Source organism: Marmota flaviventris, chromosome 9 (genome assembly GCF_047511675.1).
Source record: "Marmota flaviventris isolate mMarFla1 chromosome 9, mMarFla1.hap1, whole genome shotgun sequence".
Taxonomy (NCBI): domain Eukaryota; kingdom Metazoa; phylum Chordata; class Mammalia; order Rodentia; family Sciuridae; genus Marmota; species Marmota flaviventris.
Window position 1 is genome coordinate 81,475,970 of NC_092506.1, and position 22,190 is coordinate 81,498,159.

Sequence of the window (22,190 nt, forward strand, 5' to 3'; positions counted from 1 at the left end):
TAGATGGAGGAAAACTGGCGGATGGGAACAGTGAGGATCAGAACTGGAAGCAAGCCTAGGTTGGTTGTTCTGTAAAGGTAGGCAGGGTCTCAAGAGGAGACGGAAAGACAGCACATGCTTCACACAGGTTGAAAAAAGTGGAGGTGAATGAGATGGGGGTATAAGAAACGTTATTTCCCTCTCTTGACTGGGCCATGTCACAAATGGGTAAAGAATGGTAATTCAGGGAAGTGGGTTCATAACCATTTAGGTAGGAAACAGAAAGTCCAGCAAGAACAGAATGTTTCTAAGCTTTCATAGCAAGTTTTTTACCTCCAGGAACCAAAATCAGTTTATGTATCAAACAAAATGTCTCGTTAAGCTGGAATAAGGTCAAGGCTTTAATTAAATCAACTGCAATTGAAAATAGTTAAGAACTATAACACAACTGAAACTAGATGGATATTTTTTATATTACATTATGTCATGGCAGTATACATAATTATAAAATTTATGGAAAATGTAAAGAGCCAAGTTTTTCCAAAATATCCTTGAAGAATACGAAGTAGGAGAAACTGTTCCGTAGACAAAAAGGCTTATTATAAAGTTACAATAAGTAATTCCAAATAAGCCAATAGAACAGAACGGAGTCCAGAAACCAATTCATGCAGATGGGAACTCAAGGACTAAGGGCTCTACAGAGCAGAGGAATGGTAGTTATTTCAACAAATGGGCTGGAGCAAGTGCATTTTCACATGGAAATGTACCTTTACATTCAAATGAATGAAATACAACCCCCTCTCATACCATACATAAAAACCAATTCCTAGCTGCATTGTAAATGTAAAAAAAGAACAGACGGACTTCTGGAAAATAACACAAGAATCTTCATGACCTCAGTGGAGAAAGTGATTACCTCATGCAGGCACAAAAACAAAGCAGGCAACAATGGTTTAACTAAAAGGTTAACAAATCAGATATGAAAAAAATCAGGATACCAAAGTGAGCATATACCTTGAGAGAAGCACCAAATTACTTGGCTATACAAAGGGGTTCTAATTCAACAATGAGAGTAGTCATGCCAAAAGTAATTGAAGAAATGTACCTAATTGTTCACAAGGCACATGTGACAAGAGGATTACAAGGAAATATACACATTTTGCTATGTACTTCAGTATCTGAAGTTTGAAGAATAAGTATGCATTGCTTTCACCACCTTAGAATAGCTAAAATCAGATCTTATGATCTGTCACAAAAACATACAAATGTGCATGGCAATAGCAAACTATGAATTGGCTTTACAGAGATCAATTAAAATTTGAGTATTTCAGACCTAAAGAACATTAAATTCAAAATTCTTGGAAGTAAGATAAGCAAATGATGAAATGTGCATATTTCTCATTCAAGAATACAGAATCTCTATGGATAAAAAAACTCACATCTTTATTATGTAAAACTTTTATAATAATTTTAATGTAAGTTAGCTGTTAAAAACCATAAAATATTGTTAATTAAATGCTTGACAGATATAAAAAAGGATATCAGATCACTTTGGGGAAGTTACTTTTAAATATTATACACTTCCAAAGAAAAACTTTACATTGATAAACTCTTCTACTCAATTTTTCAAGAAAGGATTTTTGTCTTTATGAAAACATAAAACATTTCTTTCTTCTTGAATATTTATATGCAAAATTTATCAAACTGGCAATTTTTATAGTTACAGACCAAACCAGATAAAATATATGAAACATTTAAGATTAGAAGGCTAATTATGGTACTGTTGCATAGGTTTAATATTCCTGCATAGGTTCTAAATTTTTTTGGAAACTAGATTTCTTGAGCTTTGCAGAGGAAACATCCTGATATCTAGTGGTGAAAGCACCACCTTGTGGGAAAAACGAGCACTCTAGATTAGTCAGGACTGCATACTCAGAAGAGAGAACATTCAGTGGACTTCCAGGGCATTAGTGATACTCTGTTTTGTTACCTACATAGAGATTCCACAAGTGCTAACTATATAATTATTTGTTAAACTGTATGACTTTTTGGTATTTATTGTGATTAGAAATTTTAAGTTTATAAAAATAAAAACAAGTTTCACCTGTACCTGAATTAAAGATTGCCTCATCACTTGACTAAATGCCTGAATTGCCTAAGCAGTTCTATTTTCTAGAATTGCCTAGGAAAACACTGCGTTTGTACCCTTGCTGTATTTTACATAGGAGACAAGAAGTCAGCAAGATTTCTTCTTTGGTAAGCATGGAAGGACTCCCTGCAACATTTTCTTCACCATGTTTTCATCACTACTCTCACAGTCTCCAAGAGCAATTCCAAGTGGTCTGGAATCATTTGAAAGATCCCTATACAAACAGTTCTGAAAACTACCACAGAGAAACCAACAGTAGATTTTGTTGCCTCGATACAGAGAATCAAGGATATGTGGCACATTTAACTACGTTAACAATATTCAGTGAGACAAGTTTTCTTTACACATTTTATTTACCATATTTCTAGAGCTTGCCACACACTAACTATTCACAAAATGACTTGAATTAGTTGAAGAGATGTTCATTTTCTATAACTGCCACAGAATCACTTTTCTTAGCGGCTAACTGCATCATATTAAGTATCTCTGTTCATAACCTACAGCAGTGTTAAAGAGAGAAAGACTTACTCCTTTTGCCCAGGAACCTGCTAGTATACTTCAGTGGCCATGTCTTCACTTTCCCCCTTACCTAGGATCATTTAAACTGGCATGAGACCAGCCATCAGCTGACGCTGCCTGGTCCAAGCCAGTGTGCCATGTATATGGGTAGGAGGGCATGCCCTATCAGCTTCCCCACCACCATTTCACCCCAGACTGAATCTCTACTCCATTCAAATACAGGTCATATTGTGGATTTAAAGTGTAATAAAGATGTGGGCAGATCTGCCTTAGAGTGTTTCACAGAACAATGCCTTCTGCTAGGTTAATGCTACTTGCTAAAAATAATCCTTATGTTCAAGTTAGGCACAAAACTTAGTTTTTAAAGAAACTCATTAGAATGTTATAATGTAATTTTTGACTTAGGCCATTTCTAAGATGCTATAATATAGATATATCCATTATCTAAATGCTTCTTATAATTTGACAAGTTCCAGGTATAATTATTCTGATGCTAATGAATATTGTTTAATCAACTATTTGCTTCTATCTATGAAGAAATGTCAGGTTGTTGTGCCACAAAGATCCACCATTTCCTTAATGAGTCTTTAAACAGAACTGCCTCAAAGAATGAACTCTCTCAGCCAGACATAGTGGTGCCCGCCTGTTATCCCAGCAACTCAGAGGACACTGAGGCAGGAAGATCCCCAAGTTTAAGGCGAGTCTGGGCCACTTAGTGAAGCCTTATTTCAAAATAAAATTTTAAAAAGATAGTAGTGTAGTTCAGTGGTAAAAGATCCCTGGGTTCAATTCCCAGTACTGGGGGGGGGGGGGGGGGAGAAGGAATATTCTCAGGTATCTATTTTTTAAAGAGTGTTAAAAAGGAGAATGGGATTATTTCAATAAAACCTTCTTCAAGATTTCTGAAATTGCCCATTCAGAAATATTTTATAGGAACCAAAGTTAAAATTAAAAGAAAAGTTTTATTTTTGTCTTTTTGAGATGGGATCTTAGGCTGACCTTGAACTGTCTCTCCTCCTACCTCAGCCTCCCAAGTAGCTAGAACTATAAGTATCTCTTTTATTGAAAAAAGTTAACATTTGTAAAATATAAAATTTATTTAACATTTTTCTTCCTATAAATAGATGTAAGAAAGAGAACAGCCTTAATGACAGAGAATAATAGAGACAATTGCTACTACTCAATAGGAACATAATGTTTTAAATTTTTGCTACAAATGGAACAAAAACTCAGTAATTCTAACAGACTGTTTTGGTTTTTTTTAAATAAAAAAAATCTATATAGAATTATTCAAACTTTTCAGTACTTCTAATCATTCCAAATCTTTGGGTCTACTACTACATGAAGCACTAGGGGAAAAAAAAGAAAACCCATACTTAATGACAAATAGTGATGTGAGGCATAGTTTCACAAAGAATGTTCACTTCTGGGAAATACAAAGCCTCTAGAAAATTATTAAAAAAAAAAAGAGGTAAAATTTTATAAGCTCTTTCCTTCAACTCTGGCTAAATTAAACATTAAGATACTGATAGTCTTTGATCATGAAGCAGAAATGTATAATGGTGGATTTATTTTACTACTTATTCAAGAACAACCTTTAAGCAAAGCCCTTATTCAGTAAGATATACACTAACATGTCAGTAAAATACATTTTAAATTTTACAAAGCATTCCCAAATAATTTAACAATCAGACTAAAAAATGAGAACCAATGTTATTTTTAAAGCCATCAGCTGAGAAACACCTTCAGTAATAGAGTCATGTTCAGGAAATGATACTTAAAAATATAAATTCTTACATATTAGTTTATCTGTTAAGTAAGTCTTTTTCAAAATTTTCAGTTCACAGAAACAGTTTTAAAATCTTTTAACTATGAAGTCTTTGCTTGAAATGTTTTGATTCTTTCTGTAACTTGAAAATTTCTAAGTTACATTGAATATATTATCTTCTGTTTCTTCTTAAAGAACCAATGTTCATGAAAGGATCATCATCTTCATCCTGAAATGACAAAGATGTTAAATCAGTGTTGTTCCATGTTGCCCTGAAGCAAGACAGAAGTTCGTAGGACAAAACAGTAGCAATGGTGTCAGTGAGAGCCACTTTCGCTTCACACAGGCTAGATTTCATTTTTTGCATTTCCTTTATAAGTGTGAAACATATAATTCAATTCAAGTTCTTAATGAGCATTAAAAATAAAATTTGATCCTGCAATACACGAGTGTATATACACATATATAATGAACACCCATTTCTCTCAGTGATTAGACTAAATAAAAGCAAATGAGGTATGGGTAAGCCAGGTAAAACTGAATTAAAACATTTCTATTTGGTCTGTCAATAGTTTTTTTTTTTTTTTTTTTTTTCCCATTTCCTTCCCATTTACATTCTATTACAGTTGTCTGCTATCCTGAAAATTCACCAAAAAATAATGAATTCACATGCAGAAGATCTAACTTAGAAAGAGCTGTAATTCTTAGTTCCCATTTCCCATTTAGGGCTAGAAGTAGATAGCTACTCTCAGACTACTGAAGAAACAACTTATCAACGCAACCTTTTGGGTTTTTGAAAAAGAAGTAGATGGACTATTTCAAGAGTTTCCATTCTGATGAGCTGTAAATTACATGCATGTTGGAAAACAACAGGAATATGAATGAGATATTAACTAAGAATTTAACTAAAGAAAATGAAAACTAACAAACCTCAGGTAAGTTCAAGTTATATAATTTAATGAGGGATAATATAAATTGATTATATTCTATAATTCAATATTCAGAGGTAAAATAAATTTGTAAATTTCTGATTTATGTTTCTATTAAAAAATTAATAAAGGAAATCATTAGCTTATGTTAGTTTTATTGATGGTATTAACAAATTGAAGTGTTAGCTAAATTATCCATATCTGGTAAGAAATGGATACCTTGAGAAATATAAATTCACTTTCATTTACTGATTCATTTTCTGCTACTATCAAAAGCAGAACTTATTAAATATGAATCCAAAATGAAGGCCAATAGAGAGTTTTCTATCTTTGCAGTTAAACATGAACTAGTACACAAAATTTTAACTTTAATATATAACCACATGTATATACAAATGCTCTGCTTGCTTCTCTCCAAGAATAAATACGGTAGCATTCAATAGATAGAACGAGGTCTTGCTGTCATTTTTCGGCCCAGCTCAAGTTGTTTTAAAACTACAGCTGAGATACAGGGAACTTGGAAGGAGCAGTGGAAGCTCAAAATGAAAAGGGTAACTCATATGCCATACCATGTATGAATCCTGAGGACATTTTGGAAAGTTAATAAGTAAGTCACAAAACAACACATACTGTATGTTTCCATTTATATGAGCAGACAAATTCATAGAAAGAGAAAGTTTAACAGTGGGTACACGAACTGGGGAAAGAGGGAAATGGGACCATATTTAAAGGTTATAGAGTCTCGGTTTTGCAAGATTAAAAAGTTCTAACCTATCTATTATCCTGCATAAAACTCAAAGTGGATCAAGGACCCAGGCATTTGACAAGAGACTCTGGACCTACTAGAAGAAAAAATAGGCCCAAATCTCCATCATGTCAGCTTAGGAGCTGAATTCCTTAACAAGAGTCCTAAAGCTCAAGAAGCAAAATCAAAAATCAATAAATGGGATTATATCAAAACCTAAACATCTTCTTCACAGCAAAGGGAACAATCAAGAACATTAAGAGAGAGTCTATAGAATGGGAGAAAATCTTTGCCATCAACAACTCAAAGTATTAATCTCCAGAATATATAAAGAGCTCAAAAACTTCACACCAAAAACCAAATAACCCAATCAATAAATGGGCAAAAAAACTAAACAGACACTTCACAGAAGAAGAAATACAAATGGCCAACAAATATATTAAAAAAAATGCCCAACCTCACTAGCAATGAGAGAATTGCAAATTAAAACTACACTAAGATTTCGTCTCACTTCAGTCAGAATGATAATTATCAATAATACAAGCAACAATAAATGTTGATGAAGATGTGGGGAAAAGGGCATACTTATACATTGCCGGTGGGACTGAAAATTGGTGCAACCACACTGGAAAGTAGTATGGAGATTCCTCAAAAAACTTGGAATGGAACTACCATTTGACCCAGCTATCCCGCTCCTCCTCGGCAATACCCAAACGACTTAAAATTAACATACTCTAGTAACACAGCCACAACAATGTTTGTAGCAGCTCAATTCCCAAAAGCTAAGATATGGAAAACCAAGCTAGATGCCCTTCAACAGAAGATAAAGAAATGCATAAAGAAAACAAATGGATAAAGAAAATATGGTACATATCCAGAATGGAATATTACTCAGCCATAAAGAGAAATGAAATGATGGCATTTGCTGGTAAATGGATGGGACTCAAGACTATCATGCGAAGTAAAATAAGCCAACCCAAAAGATTAAAGACTGAATGTTTCTCTGATATGTGGATGCTGACTCACAATAGAGTGTGTGTGTGTGTGTTTCCAATCTGGGGTGGGGAGATAGAGGTTCCCTGATTGAATTATGGAATGGGGGGAATGATACGGGGTGGGAATGGGAATGACGATAGAATGAATGGGACAAGACTTTCCTATGTTCATATATGAATGCACAACCAGTATAACGCCACATCATGTACCACCACAAGCATAGGAAGTTATATCCATGTATGTATGATATGTCAAAATACATTCTGTTGGACTAGGGTTGTGGCTCAGTGGTAGAGCGCTCGCCTGGCATGTGCGAGGCCCTGGGTTCGATCCTCAGCACCACATAAAAATAAAATAAAGATGTTGTGTCCACGGAAAACTGAAAAATAAATATTAAAAAAATTCTCTCTCTCTCTCTCTAAAAAAAATACACTCTGTCATATATAACTAAAAAGAACAAATTTTTAAAAAGTTAAAAAAAAGTTCTAGAGATCTGTTTTACAACAATGTGAATGTATTTAATACCACTAACCTGTACGTGTTAAGATGGTTAAGTTTTATGTTAAAGTGCTTTTACTAAAATTAAATTTTTTTAATAAAAAGAAATAAATGAAAGGGCTGATAGGTCTAAGAGAAATACCTTCAAGGAATTCAACAAAAACTTGTAAACGTCCTTCAACTGGCAGTCATGTAGCTTTAATTCAACTTGATGAAAACAATAAATGAATGAAGGCAAGAGGCAAGTCTTGATCATACCTTTTCTATTCCTGCTCATTCAAGTCATAGGAGATTTAACATTTGTCCGATTCAGACAATCACCTTGAGTTTCCTCTATACATCTTATCAGAAAGCATTTCACTCAATGCCTGAACACTCTGACGTGAAAATCACCACCAGACACCATCTTATATATGAAACATGTGGAGCACACAGTGGGTAATTATTCTATTAAAGTAACATTAAAAGCTCTTACATTATCATCACCAACATTTCTTCAAATATAAATGGTAAAAGCTAAAAAACTATTCTTAGTTTTTATCATTTATATTTGAAGAAATGTTAACTGGAGTGAACATCATCTTTTAAAAATCTGCAGGACTTTCATATGAGAAATTACACAGACGGGCACTCAACAGATGTTCCCTATTGACTTTTAACATTATAGTTCAAAGAAAAGCTATCAATTAAACTATTAAATAACTTTTAGCCACTAGCTAGCAGTCTCTATTTACCTATCACAAAATTAAAAATTAATTAAAATTTAACAATAAAAGACTTTATTACCTCATCTGATTCAAAATCAACCCCTTTAGTTACTTGGCTCTGGGACATGTGCTTGCTTGCTGATGTGCTCGACCACCTGAGGCAAAAAATAAAGGGGAGGAGGGATAATAAACCAAAGACAATGACATAGAGAATGTATCAGAAATGCACTTCTAGTTAAGTTTCTCAATCCTGAAAGCACCCATGAATAAAAATAATACACAATTCCCTTCAATTGCACTACAGCAGTAAAACTCTATGTTTAGAAAAAGGACTCCTGGGCCGGGGTTGTGGCTCAGTGGTAGAGCGCTTGCCTAGCATGCATGAGGCACCAGGTTCAATCCCTGGCACCACATTGGAAAAATAAACAAATGAAATAAAGTTGTTTAAAAAAAGAAAGAAAGAAAAAGGACTCTAAAGTCAGAGTTTGGATCTTAATTTTTCCATTCACTAGCATGTGTCTTTAGACAAGTTTCTTTGTGCCTCAATTTCCTCATCTGTAAAATGAGAATAACAGTTTATTTTTTTTATTAAAGATTCAATGTGTTAATATGCTGAAATACACACAGCACAACCTGACATATCAAGCACTGATCAGAGGCTTAATTATAATTATAGTTCTTATCACATATCAAAATATATCTATTATCATCCCTCACTTCTGAAAATTATGGTAACACTGAAATATTTTTTATTCAAATCTCAGTTCTACAACAGAATAAAAGTATCTTTAAAAAGGCCCCACATATTAAAAGACAGAAAAAAGGCCCACCAATCTCCAGAGGTTTTCTTCTACCAGAGCCCACACTCCTGGCTCTTTATTTGAGCCCTTCCCATAAGCACTCACGATAAGGGCCTGAGTCATAATTTCACACATAATTATGTACTGATTCAATCTTCCTTTAATGGATTCATAAATGGGTTCAATTCTTTCCACAATTTAAGTTGCCTGAAGGCATAACCATATTAAAATAGTTGTTATGTCCCCCATCAGACCTAATATAATGCTCAAAAAGAAAATATTTAAAAAGGTCACTGATTATTTTCTTCGTAGAAATTTCCATTAATTGAGTTTTAGCTAAGCAGTGTTCACCCAAAATGTTAATTCTGAAACAAAATGGTACTACTGAATTAAGTCAAGCTCAACAGCAACAGGCAAAAAAAAAAAAAAAAAAAAAAAGGCCAGGAAAAGCATATAAATACTCTAAGGCAGAGTAAATCTACACCACCTCTTTTTAGCACTTAGTACAGCACCATGTGCAATTAAGTAAATAAACTATGGTAGTAAAGAAAAGCTGGAATCAAAAATTAACAAAATACAAAATTATTTTCTAGTAAATGGGAAGAAAATCATTGAGTAATAAAGACAAAAGGAAGTGAATTACAGGTTATTTACATTTTCAGTGACAATACTTAACAACACTGCAACAGTTTTACAATCTAGCCCTTTGTCTATTTCTTATTTCTGTACATACTCTACTAGTTGAAAATAATTCTGTTGAACTTATACAGCACAGAAAAATGTAAAACTAGAATTCTGGATCCTTTTTAATATTTTGGATTTTTTTTTTTTTTTTCAGGAAGTCCCCAACCTACCTTTGATCTGTTTTTGAAGTAGTAGGAAAAATGTCATCCTCATCTGATTCATCCACCTCAATCTCCTAAGGGTAGGGAAGGAAACAAAGCAACAATTTTTTTAGAATGGAACATCTATATATGAATTAAATAATTGAATCTGAAAGTGGTTTTTTAAAAAGTATATTAAAAAGTCACAAAAAGGGAGCCAGAAAACATGAAAGCAGTAACTATTAAAAATTAAAGTCAGCCTGACCTCCCTTCAATGTCCCTCTTTATTCACAAATGGTATTCTCTATCGCATGTCTTAGCTCACTTCTCTCCTTGCCCACACAAGGCCTGGGTACCTACAGGATACAAACTGGTGAGTGACTTGCACAGGCTTGAGGGCAGTGGTGACCTGTGATGTTCTTCCTGGATTCCGATGAGGAGCTAGAACTTCAGTGTTCCATCTCCAATTTTAAATGAAGTATCTAACCATGTGAGAAGTACCAGGTGTCTGTTACATTTGTCCCTGCTAAATACCATTTGTTAGAGTAAGAACCAACAAAGATATTTCTGATTTTTAATTCCATCATGCAAAATACTAGCTATTCCTTGACATTTTGTTATCTTGACATGCAACACACACACAAGCTGTCTTCACCTAAATGAAGCACAGATGAGGATAAAGCCCCTGAAACAACATCATGTAAGGCCAAGGATATTGCTAAACATCCTACAACATAAAGGACATTGCTTCATAAAAAAAGAATTATCTGATCTAAAATGTCAATAGTGCTGCTAGAGAAACCTTGATACAGGAGGAAGAGCACTGGCTTGGAAGTTAAGACATACGGGTTTTGAAAGTGAGGTACTAGGGGAGTCAAGCCCATTCTAGACTCTTTGGAAGCCAAAGGAAGAGAAGAAGGCCCATGTGAAATCCAAGCAAACCACGGAGATCCTTAGGCTCCAACCTTTAGTCTGTGTTGAGTCTAAACTTGCCTTGGATGTTAGTATTCCACACACATGCCCTTTTGTTTCAGTGTTGTTACCCTTGAAAATATTACCTTACATACACTCCTTATGGATATTTAGTAATGTGAACCACTATTTTTAAAGGAAGAAAAGAAATAAGAAGAATTCTGAGTTGCCCTCAGTCTATGTAAGTGATAAGCATCTTCTGGCTTTAATAGGTCCTCTTTTATTTACTTTGCAAGTCCAAGAATTGACAATTCATAATGCAGGAAACATAAATTATTAAAAGAGAACTATAAAACCTTTTTCTTACCTCTGAGTAATTCTTAGTAGCAACATTTCGGGAGGGCTGCTGTCTCACAGTTTTAAAAGCTAGAATGTAAAAGATAAAATACCATTATGTAATTCTTAAAATAACTTAGAAAAATTACACATTTCTTTAGCTGAAGATTTTATTTTGTTTTGTTTCTTTGGATTTTTTTCTTGGCTTTTAAAAAATGCTTTTATTAGTACATTACAGTTGTACATAATAGTGGGGTTCATTTCTACATAATCATATATGCATGGAATTTATTTTACTCCATTTCAGTCCCCAATGCCTCCTCTTTCCCTCTGCTCCTCCCTTCCCCTAGTCCCTTTCCCTCTGCTCCTCCCTTCCCCTAGTCCCTTACTGGTCTTAGCTCAATGTTTTTTAATTCCTATCTGCAAAAATCCATCATGACCAAGTATAAAACCATCTGTACCTTTTAAAATCGGAAGGCATATGGAACTGCATGTTCAAATAACTCAAGCTCTACCTGTCAGCCTTGCGCTTATTCAAATATAGTAACAGCAGTATTCACAAATACACCCGTACTAAAAATACTTAAAAATAATACCCAAAACATAAAACCTGACCCCCAACCACTGAGCTACAAAGATAATGAAGGTAAACCTCCCAATACCTTCCTTCTTTGTAGTCAATGATAGATTTTCTGTGGCTACATTATGAATTTTCTCATTCTATCTTGGTAGCCATATTTGGAAGGGTATTGGATATAACAGAACTATATCAGAGGGAAATTCTATAAAACAGTACATCTTTCTTTTATTCCATGATAAAACTTTCCTATGAATCTTTTTTTGCTGTATAAACTAGGTTCAAAGTTGAGGTTTAGCTAGCCCTTTACCTTTCCCCTTCTTTTCCCTTGAGATAAAAACTAAGGAAGGAGGAAGGAAGGAAGGAAGGAAGGAAGGAAGGAAGGAAGCGAGGGAGGGAGGGAGGAAGGGAGGAAGGGAAGGGAGGGAAGGAAGGAAAGGAAGGGAAGGAAGGGAAAGAAGGGAAGGAAGGAAAAGAAGGAAGGAAGGAAGATTGATTAACAAAGCCAACCACTCAAAGAATCTTTCAGAGTACAAAATTTCCTAGTCTGAAAACCTCAAGAATCTTTCTACCTAGCCTACATTTACTATTTGCTCCTGTTTCCTGTTCTAGATTCTATCCCCGATCTTGTGATGTCTGTCTGAGAGGAGAGATGAAAGGCAGCAGCAAAAGTTTGGTCTGACAAAATCATAGAATTTACAGGGAAATGGATGGCATTAGAGCAGATTATGCTAAGTGAAGCTAGCCAATCCCTAAAAAACAAATGCCAAATGTCTTCTTTGATATAAGGAGAGTAACTAAGATCAGAGTAGGGATGAAGAGCAGGAAAAGAAGACTAACATTTAACAGGGATGAGAGGTGGGAGGGAAAGGGAGAGAAAAGGGAAATTGCATGGAAATGGAAGGAGACCCTCAGGGTTATACAGTGGAGGGGGTAGAGAGAGAGGAGGGGAGGGGAGGGGAGAGGTGGGGAGGGGGAATGGTGGAGGATGGGAAAGGCAGCGGAGCACAACAGACACTAGTATGGCAATATGTAAATCAATGGATGTGTAACTGATGTGATTCTGCAATCTGTGTATGGGGTGAAGGTGGGAGTTCATAACCCACTTGAATCAAAGTGTGGAATATGATATGTCAAGAAATTTGTAATGTTATGAACAACCAACAATAAAAAATTAAAAAAAAAAAAAAAGTTTGGTCTGCTCTCTCAATTTTTGTCTCACATCCTACTCTACTAAAAAGGCTAGCAAATGAACAGAAAAGCCAATGACCATGACACTTGCAAAGAATATTTCTGCTCAATACTTATTTACTATCTCCTCAAACTCTGAGATCCTTTAAAAGAAGAAATCTTTCTTTTAATCCTCAGTGGATAGAAAAAGATGAAGATTTATGAAATAAATTAAGTTTATCAGAAAGATAAGCATACGTTTTGTTAGAAAGACAATATATTACAGTGATTAAGAGGCCTGGTTTTAGAGTTAAGACTCATTCTGACTTCCTCCCCAGGTAACTATGACAAGTTCCTTGGCTTCTTTCAATCTCAATATACTCAATTGTAAACTACTGTTAATACTTTATCCAGAAAATTGTTGAAAAGATAAAGAGGTATTTAACGCAAATTGTTTTGGCAAATGCCTAGTGGGCAATGGGCATTCACATACGTGGAGCTGTTAGTGGCAATACATGCAGCAGCAGCAGTGAATCTCATGATGGTAATCACACATAAATGCAGTGGCGGCAGAGGCATCTTTTAGTTGCTCAGTCACTGTCCTTGGCTAACTTTAATGGAAAAATCTGAGTTGTCAACTCTTCTTTACAACTGCTGTTAGCTAAAAGTGTAATTTCTACTGTTCCCAAAATTTCAGCAAAGCAATAGACCTCCAAATTCCATGGAGCTTATTAAAACAGAATTTGGCTTTTATTTTTCTCTTCACTCCTCCATTAATAATGGGGATATACAAGTTACAGTTTTAATGGTGCTTCTGTCCCAGTGTGATGACAAACATAGTTAATAGCCCATGGTTATTTTTTTAGAGACTTAAAAAAAAAACACCAAATCTAACAATAAAAATATTTCACACATTCATATTAAAAACATCAGTTTCTTTTTCAAAACAAGGCCCCCAAATTGGGAGGTAATCAATTAAATCAGCAAAACTATGAGATCAAATCAATTAGATAAAAGATAAATTTAGACTCATGATTTATATAGCATCCATCTGGGGCTAGGGATATAGCATAGCAATAGAGCACCACCCTGGCATGCAAGAGGCCCTGGGGGGTGGGGGAGTGCCACTAATACTAACTAGTGATCATCTATTGAGCTTTTTTTTTTTAAGAGAGAGAGAGAGAAAGAAAGAATTTTAATATTTATTTCTTAGTTTTTTCCAGCGGACACAACATCTTTGTTTATATGTGGTGCTGAGGATCGAACGCGGGCCGTACGCATGCCAGGCAAGCGCGCTACCGCTTGAGCCACATCCCCAGCCCATCTATTGAGCTTTTACTAAGTACTGTACTCAGTATCATGTATACTTAAGTTCACTTAAAATAACTATTCCATGAGATATGTACAACATTGTCAATTTTATAGCTCAGGGATCTGAGGTTTTCTGAATAATCACAGTTTACTCTTACTGAGACCTACCATGTTTAGACACTTGCAGGTCCCTCACGTAGATTTTCTCAGTAATTCTCAACATGACCCAATAAGGTAGAAACAATCATTACCCCACTTTAGAGATGAGGACATAGAAACTTCAAGATGGAAAGTGTAACCAATCTGCTGAAGGACACATAGCTAGACAACGGAGGAGTTAGGAGTACAAGCAAGGTCTTTCTGACTTCGGAATCATGCTCTAACCTTTACACTCTACAATCTCTGTGTAATTTTCATTTAATCAAGTTCAAGAATTTAATATGCATCTACTATGTGCCAGGCACTATGGATGCAATAAACAATAATGACCCAGCCATTGTTCCCCTAGCACTTACAGTGCAAGGGTAGCAGGTAACTAATGGGCCTGACCAGACCAAACCAGGACTAACTCTAGAGCTGGGTTCTAAATCATAATGCTACTCTGCCCATGGCACCACAATAAGATCTGGACCTTAAACACAACTCAAGGGGATCTGAAGCTTCAAATTAATGTGGTTTACTGACATAGCCTCTTTCAGAGGGGACTATTATTACTTTAAAAAATAATGTCATGATGCAGGCACATCAATGTTTACAGCAGTTCAATTCACAATAGTCAAGCTATGGAACCAAACTAGGTGCCCTTCAACAGATGAATGGATAAGCATGGAAGATTAGATGAATCCTAGATAGGGAAGAGGGGTGGCAGGGAAAGGGAGGGGGCAGGGGATTAGCAAGGACAGTGGAATGTGATGGACATCATTATCCAAAGTACATGTATGAAGACTCGAATTGGGTGTCAATACTTTATATATAAACAGATATGGAAAATTGTGGTATATATGTGTAATAAGAATTGTAATGCAAAAAGAAAAGTATACGAATAAAGGCATGAATTGGGCTGAGGATGTGGCTCAAGTGGTAGCGTGCTCGCCAAGCATGCGTGAAGCACTGGGTTCGATTCTCAGCACCACATAAAAACAAAATAAAGATATTGTGTCCACCTAAAAACTAAAAAAATAAATAAATATTTTTAAAAAAAATTTTAAAAAATAAAGGCATGAATTGGCATGAACATACTATATATACAAAGTTATGAAAAACTGTACTCTATATGTGTAATAAGAACTGTAATGCATTCTGCTGTCATGTATTTAAAAAAAATAAAATTAATAATTTTTTAAAAAAATTTTTTTAAAATATACACAATGGAATATTACTCGGTCATAAAAAAGTACGAAATTATGGCATTTCCCAGTAAATAGATGGAACTAGAGACTATAATACATAGTGAAATAAGCCAATGCCAAAAAAACCAAAGGCCAAATGTTTTCTCTGATATGCGGATGCTAACACACGATAAGGGGGCGTGGATAATAGAAATTCACTGGACAATCCAGTGAATGAAGGGAAGTGAGGAGGAATGGGAATATGAAAAACAGTAGAATGAATCAGACATAATTTTTCTATGTTCCTACGTGAATCCACGACCAGTAGAACTCCACATCATGTACAATCATAAGAATGGGATCTTAATTAGAATAAGTTATATTCCATGTATGTATAATATGTCAAAATACACTTTACTGTCATGTGTATCTAAAAAGAACAAATTTTTAAAAAGTGAAAAACAAAATAATGAAGTCAGTCCAATTTGTGATAAAGCACCATAACTGGCCCTTTGTCTTTCTACCCCAAAAGGAAATTTATTCCACACTCTCAATGCATAACAGGGCAGCTGTTATTAAATAAAAAGATGCTTTCAAAGTCTCTGTTGGCATAGTGATTCTAAAAGAAGCTGACACTGTCAAGTGAAAAATGCTCACAAACAGTATGAGCTAAAGTCCTCAATGCAAAGGAAGCGCTACAAGTGAATTCCAAATAAGTAAGGATAAAATCTCTGTATCTATTCACTATTTTTCATACAGTGCTTCTCCTGAAAACAATCCATGCTGCTCCTCAAGCAACAATAGAAAAATCTCAATGGTATTTGAAAAGCACATGACATAGCACAGAATTACCAGGCCAAAACAAGAAAAGCTAGAACTCAAAGAAGTACTAGTCCTTTTCCCTGAGGAACCATTCATTCATGGAAACATTAATGTTGGCTTTTAGAGAAAAGCTGAGTGAGACAATGCCTAGCGGTGGTAGGAGACTGAGGCATTTCCTCGACGCCATAAGCTGGCACCCCAACTGATAAAGAGAGAAGCAGAGGTAAACAAGATTTCATAAGTGCATGTCATGCCCCAACAACCCTCAAGTTGTACATTTAGTTTTAAGAGGCCTAAGATTTATTTTTTCAAAATTATTTCATGATTTTATTACTTTACATTTATCTCAAAATAAGGTTTTATTTTATTAGAACAATAAACTAATTTAAATTGACCTGTTTCACACAAATATATGTATACATATGTATATTTTTTATATGTTCTTTTTAGTTATATATGACAGAATGTATTTTTACATAGTATACATATGTATACATATGTAGTATAACTTCCCATTCTTCTTATAAATGATGTGGAGTTATACTGGTCGTGTATTCATACATGAACACAGGAAAATAACGTCTGATTCATTCTACTATATTTCCTATTCCCATTCACCCTGCCTTCCCTTCATATTACCCTTTGTCTAATCCCAAAGTACTTCTATTCTTTTCTACTTTTACCTTTACAGTGACTTTGTATCAGAGAGAACATTCAGCCTTTGATTTGGGGGGATTGGCTTATTTGATTTAGCATGATAAACTCCAGTTCCATCCACTTATCAGCAAATGCTATCATTTCATTTCCCTTTAGGGCTGAGTAATATTCCTTTCTGGATATGTACATTTTTTTATCCATTCATCTGTTGAAGGGCACCTAGGTTGGTTCCATAGCTTAGCTAATGTAAATTCCGTTGCTATAAACATTGTTGTGGCTGTGTCACCACAGTATGCTGATTTTAAGTCCTTGGGTATATGCCAAGTAGGATAGTTAGGTCAAATGCTGGTTCCATTCCAAGTTTCCTGAGGAATCTCTATACTGCTTTTCAGAGTGGTTGCACCAATTTGCAGTCCCACCAGCAATGTGTGAGTCTACCTTTTTTCCCACATCTTCACCAACATTTATTGATACTTGTATTCTTGATAATTGCCATTTTGAATGGAGTGAGATGAAATCTCCATGTAGTTTCAATTTGCATTTCTGTAATTGCTAGAAATGTTGAGCATTTTTTCATATATTCATTGACCATTCATATTTCTTCTTCTGTGAAGTGTTAAGTGGCCTAAGATTTGAGGTGCCCTAGAAGTCTGGAGAAACAAAGACAAATCTTTTCAAGAAGAACACTACTTCATCCAAGGTCTGATTATTCCTACTGACAAATTTTCTAGGAACAACAGATAACAAAACATCCAAAGAAATAAGTCACCATGAATAACAAACAACAGAAACAGAATTCACAAAAGAGGCCAAAGACATTCAGGCATTAAGTCATAGACACAAAACATAAAACAAGTGTCCTTACTACGCATACAAAAAATAAATAAATAAAGACCTAAAAACATCCACAGGGAATTCTTAAAAACTATGAAAAGTGACAGATCATATTTAAAAAGAATCAGATAGAATTTCAATACCGGAGTCCTCCCCCACCAAAAAAAAAAAAAAAATTCCAATTAACTAAAAATACAAAAGAATTTCAGAATAGATGAGTTAGAATATAGATCAGATATTGAGAGCTGCAAAAGAATCATTGCTTTGAAGTATGTGACCTTGGACAGCAAGAGGCCTCTCCTGGGTGCCTGGAGAAATGCCCACTCCCAAGTGGCTCCTGTTGATAGGGAGAATTCGATTCTTGTCATGGAATTTACTAGATCAAAAGCCTTGAATTCAAATCCCAGCTGCCTGGAGGTAGAAGAGTTGGGTTTAAACAGGTAAACCCCAACTAAGCTGTTTTACTTAAAACTTCCTCCTGTTTACCTCAAGAAGCCTTTTCATAGTGAATCCCTTTGATTTTTAAAACCTATATGATAAACATGCAGAACTTCAGCTCATTGTTCAGTCAGATCCCACCAGGGCTGATTCACCCACTTTTACCTGAGTAGTTCCCTCCCTTCCTCCCTCTCTCCCTCCCTCCTTCCTTTCTTTCTTTTTTTATTTTTACTTTTTGTGGTGCTGAGGATTGAACCCAGGGCCTTGTGCATGCGAGGCAAGTACTCTACTCCAGCCCTATCTTTATTTCTTGTACTTTCTTATTTTCCTAATCTGCCCACTGCCTGTATTTGGAGAACTGTTCACTCGCTGTGCAGGTCATGGCGATAATCAGATACGATTATTCAGAACGGAGTGCAGGAAAATAGCATATGCAAGAGAAATTAAGAATGAGCCAGGGGCAGTGCTGCACGCTTGTAATCCCAACGGCTCAGGAGGATGAGGCAGGAGTATCCTGAGTTCAAAAATCCCCAACCTCAGCAAAAGCAATTTGCTAAGCAACTCAGTGAGACCCTGTCTCTAAAATAAAATACAAAAACAGGCTGGGAATGTGGCTCAGTGTTCGAGTGCCCCTGAATTCAATTCCTGGTACCACTCTCCCCCCAAGAGAATGAAAAGGTCTCACAGAAGGAGGAATAAAATAGGAATGAGGAAATATCTGAAGGGATAACAGACAAGGCTTTTCTAGAATGATACAACACAAATTCAGAGATTTATGAACCAATAAACCCTAAGCAGCATAAAAAAGAGCACCATACTTAGATTTATAATAACAAAACTATAGAACACCAAAGACAACAAGGTGAGGGGAAAAAAATAGATTACTTAAAAAGAAAAAGGAATGCAGCTTAATTAACAGCTGATATCTTAACAACAGAGGAAGACTGACTTTAAATGATTAATTCTATTCACTCTATCAAGGAAAACTTCACATAAGTAAGCCAGGCAGAGCAAAGGTCATCGGGGCTAAGATAAAGGCAGGCCATCTATAAGTTGCCATCTGTCTGTAACATGCTAATCAACTTCTGGTGGTGTAACATAGAAGTGTTCATATTTTATTCACTCTCTTTTTCTCATTTTTTATAACAACAACATTTCATAAATGCCTACTATGTGCCAAAAATTTTGTTCAGAAAAGCCTAGTACAGTATGGATTATCATTCCTAATTAACATGTGAACAACCTAGGACTGTGACCTACTTGAGTAACGTCACAAAACTTTTCCATGTTGAATTCAGAGTTGAACTCGGCCTGCATTCTTTACAATATAAGATGCTGCCTTTTCTTTTTTTCCGCCTTCTTTGCTTTTGTAACTGAGGTATCAGAAATGGAAGATCTTCTTTCTGAACACCATTCTCTACCTGGCCAAAAAGACAAGTTTCTGAAATCAAAGCTAAGGATATTAGAAGACTCTTCAAAGTGCTGAATAATACTTCAGTAACTAGACCTTTATCTCTTCCCCTGCACTGAAGTCAACTCAAAATGGATCAAATATATCTAGGAATTAGACCAGAAACTATGCAACTCCTAGAGAAAAACATGGGGTCTACGCTCCAACATACAAGAACAGGCCATGACTTTCTCAACGGGACCCCTAAGGCTTAGGAAATATGCCAAGAGCTAATAAATGAAACAGCATCAAATTAAAAAGTTTCTGCACAGGAAAGGAAACAAGATCAAGAGAGAACCTACAGAATGGAACAAAATCTTTGCTAGCTACACTTCTGATAGAGGATTAATATCAAGAATACGTAAAAAACTTAACACCAAAAAAATCAAATAACCCAATAAATAAATGGGCAAATGAACTAAAAATACTTCTCAGAGTAAGAAATATAAATCACCAACAAATATATAAAAAAATTCAACATCAATAGCAATTAGGGAAATAACAAAACTACACTGAGATTTCATCCCACTCGAGTCAGAGTGGCAGCCATTAAGAATATGAACAAATTAGATGTAGAGAAAAGGAATACTTTTTCACTATTAGTGAGATTGTAAATTAGTACAACCACTATGGAAATCAGAATGGAAGTTCCTCAAAAGACTAGGCATGGAACCACCATGACCATCTATACCAATCCTCAGTATTTATCCCAAAGAATTAAAGTCATAACACTATAGCAATTCATGCATACCCATGTTATAGTAGCACAATTCACAATAGCCAAACTGTGGCACCAGCCGAGGTACCTATCAATGGATGAATGGATATCAAAACGGGGGTATATAAACACAATGGAGTTTTATTCAGCCATAAAAAAAATAGGAAATCATGACATTTGCTGGAAAATGGATGGAACTTCAGAACATTATGTTAAGCAAAAAAAACTCAGAAGGTTGAGGATCATATGTGTTCTCTCACATGTGGCAGCTAGAGGGAAAAAAGAAAGATGGTGGTAGGGAATCTCATGAAAATCAAAGGGAGATCAGTAGAACAGAGGAAAGGGACCAAGGCAGGGAAGACAGAGAAGACAAAGAAAGGGAAAATCCTGATGAATGATGTTGGCCAAATTATACTGTTATGTTGTGTGTGTACAAAGATATAACAACAAATCCTACTTTTATATACAACTGTAATGCACCAATAAAAAAACATGTAAATAAAACAGAGAGTTTTAATTGATCTGATGATTGTGTCCATTCTCTATCATCAGTTGCCATTCAATAAAGGCTGAAAAACTTCCTTTAAGGGAGAGATAATAATTCTTTACAAGGCAGCTTACTGCTCCTTTATTTTTATATTAATTAGATCCCATACTTCACTTTGCTAGGCAATCATGATCCCTCTGTCAAAGATAAATAATAATTCTATTTGTCTAAAAGAAATGATTTAAAACATTATTAAAGTTTACTCTCCAATAGTTTTGATGCATAACAAAGATCTTTTAAAGAATAACTTATCCTATAATCTTAATAGTCCTTTTAACTGTAATGAATGCAATACAAATAAATGAGGGCTACTATGAGGGGTTTCCTCAGTCTTTCTAAGTTGGAATTTATAAGTTCTGCTAGATAGTCACTTGCAGCCTGTACTCACCATCTATAATAGACATATTTCTAGATGTTGACACAGTGGCCTTTGAGTTCCTGCTTCGAGTAGAAGTCTCTAGAGCATTGCCTGCTATTAGAATAATGAACAGTCAATACACAATCCCAACAGTAACTAAGGCTTTTTCAAACACCACCAAAAAATGAAAACTATATAAAGTTATGCCAAAAGTTTGTAAAAACTGTAATTCCAGTCACTTGGTATCTGAGGCAGGAGAATCATACCAGCCTCAGCAACTTGGTGAGGCCCTAAGCAACTCAGCAAGAGCCTATCTCTAAATAAAACATTAAAAAAAAAAAAAAAAAAGGATTGGGGATGTGAGTAGTAGGTAAGCATCCCTAGGTTAATCCTTGGTTAAAAAAAAAAAGTTTGCAAAAAGCCAAAAGCCTATATTAGAAAATGTAGAGTCTGACCAATCAATTTTCAGACATTAGACTAATGCTTTTAGACTATGTCTGGTTCACATTCATCCATTTAAAATTTCAGAAAAAAAATTTTGTAAATATGAAGATAATGATATCACTAGAAGATAGAGATTTCTCTCACTGAAGACTTAAAGCTAAATTACTATTCATTTTGCCAACTTATAATTCACTTGAATAAATATTTAATGAAAATAATTAGGAAATTTCTTTAGGGACGGATTTAAACAACACATTAAGAAGTCACTGGATGACCATTTTTCATTGTCTGGACTATTCAATAGCAACAATAGTATATTAAATACAGAGATAAAAATAATTTTAACAATTGGTTTTAAAAATCAAATTATTTTG

At 35.0% G+C, this 22,190-nt stretch overlaps 1 protein-coding gene across 4 annotated transcripts in view; it reads right to left on the bottom strand.

Moving 5' to 3' along the window:
* Nucleotides 1-367: 367 nt before the first annotated feature.
* Mre11 (MRE11 homolog, double strand break repair nuclease) overlaps nucleotides 368-22,190 on the bottom strand; it is a 64,518-nt gene continuing 42,695 nt past the window's right edge. For all 4 annotated transcript variants that reach the window (XM_027951376.2, XM_071616624.1, XM_071616625.1 and 1 more), the window contains exons 16-20: nucleotides 21,403-21,486; nucleotides 11,194-11,252; nucleotides 9,945-10,009; nucleotides 8,370-8,445; nucleotides 368-4,644 (exon numbers count right to left, since the gene is read on the bottom strand). In XM_027951376.2, the coding sequence (XP_027807177.2) occupies nucleotides 4,588-4,644; nucleotides 8,370-8,445; nucleotides 9,945-10,009; nucleotides 11,194-11,252; nucleotides 21,403-21,486 (341 nt within the window). In that variant the 3' untranslated portion in view covers nucleotides 368-4,587. The remainder of the gene's footprint in view (nucleotides 4,645-8,369; nucleotides 8,446-9,944; nucleotides 10,010-11,193; nucleotides 11,253-21,402; nucleotides 21,487-22,190) is intronic.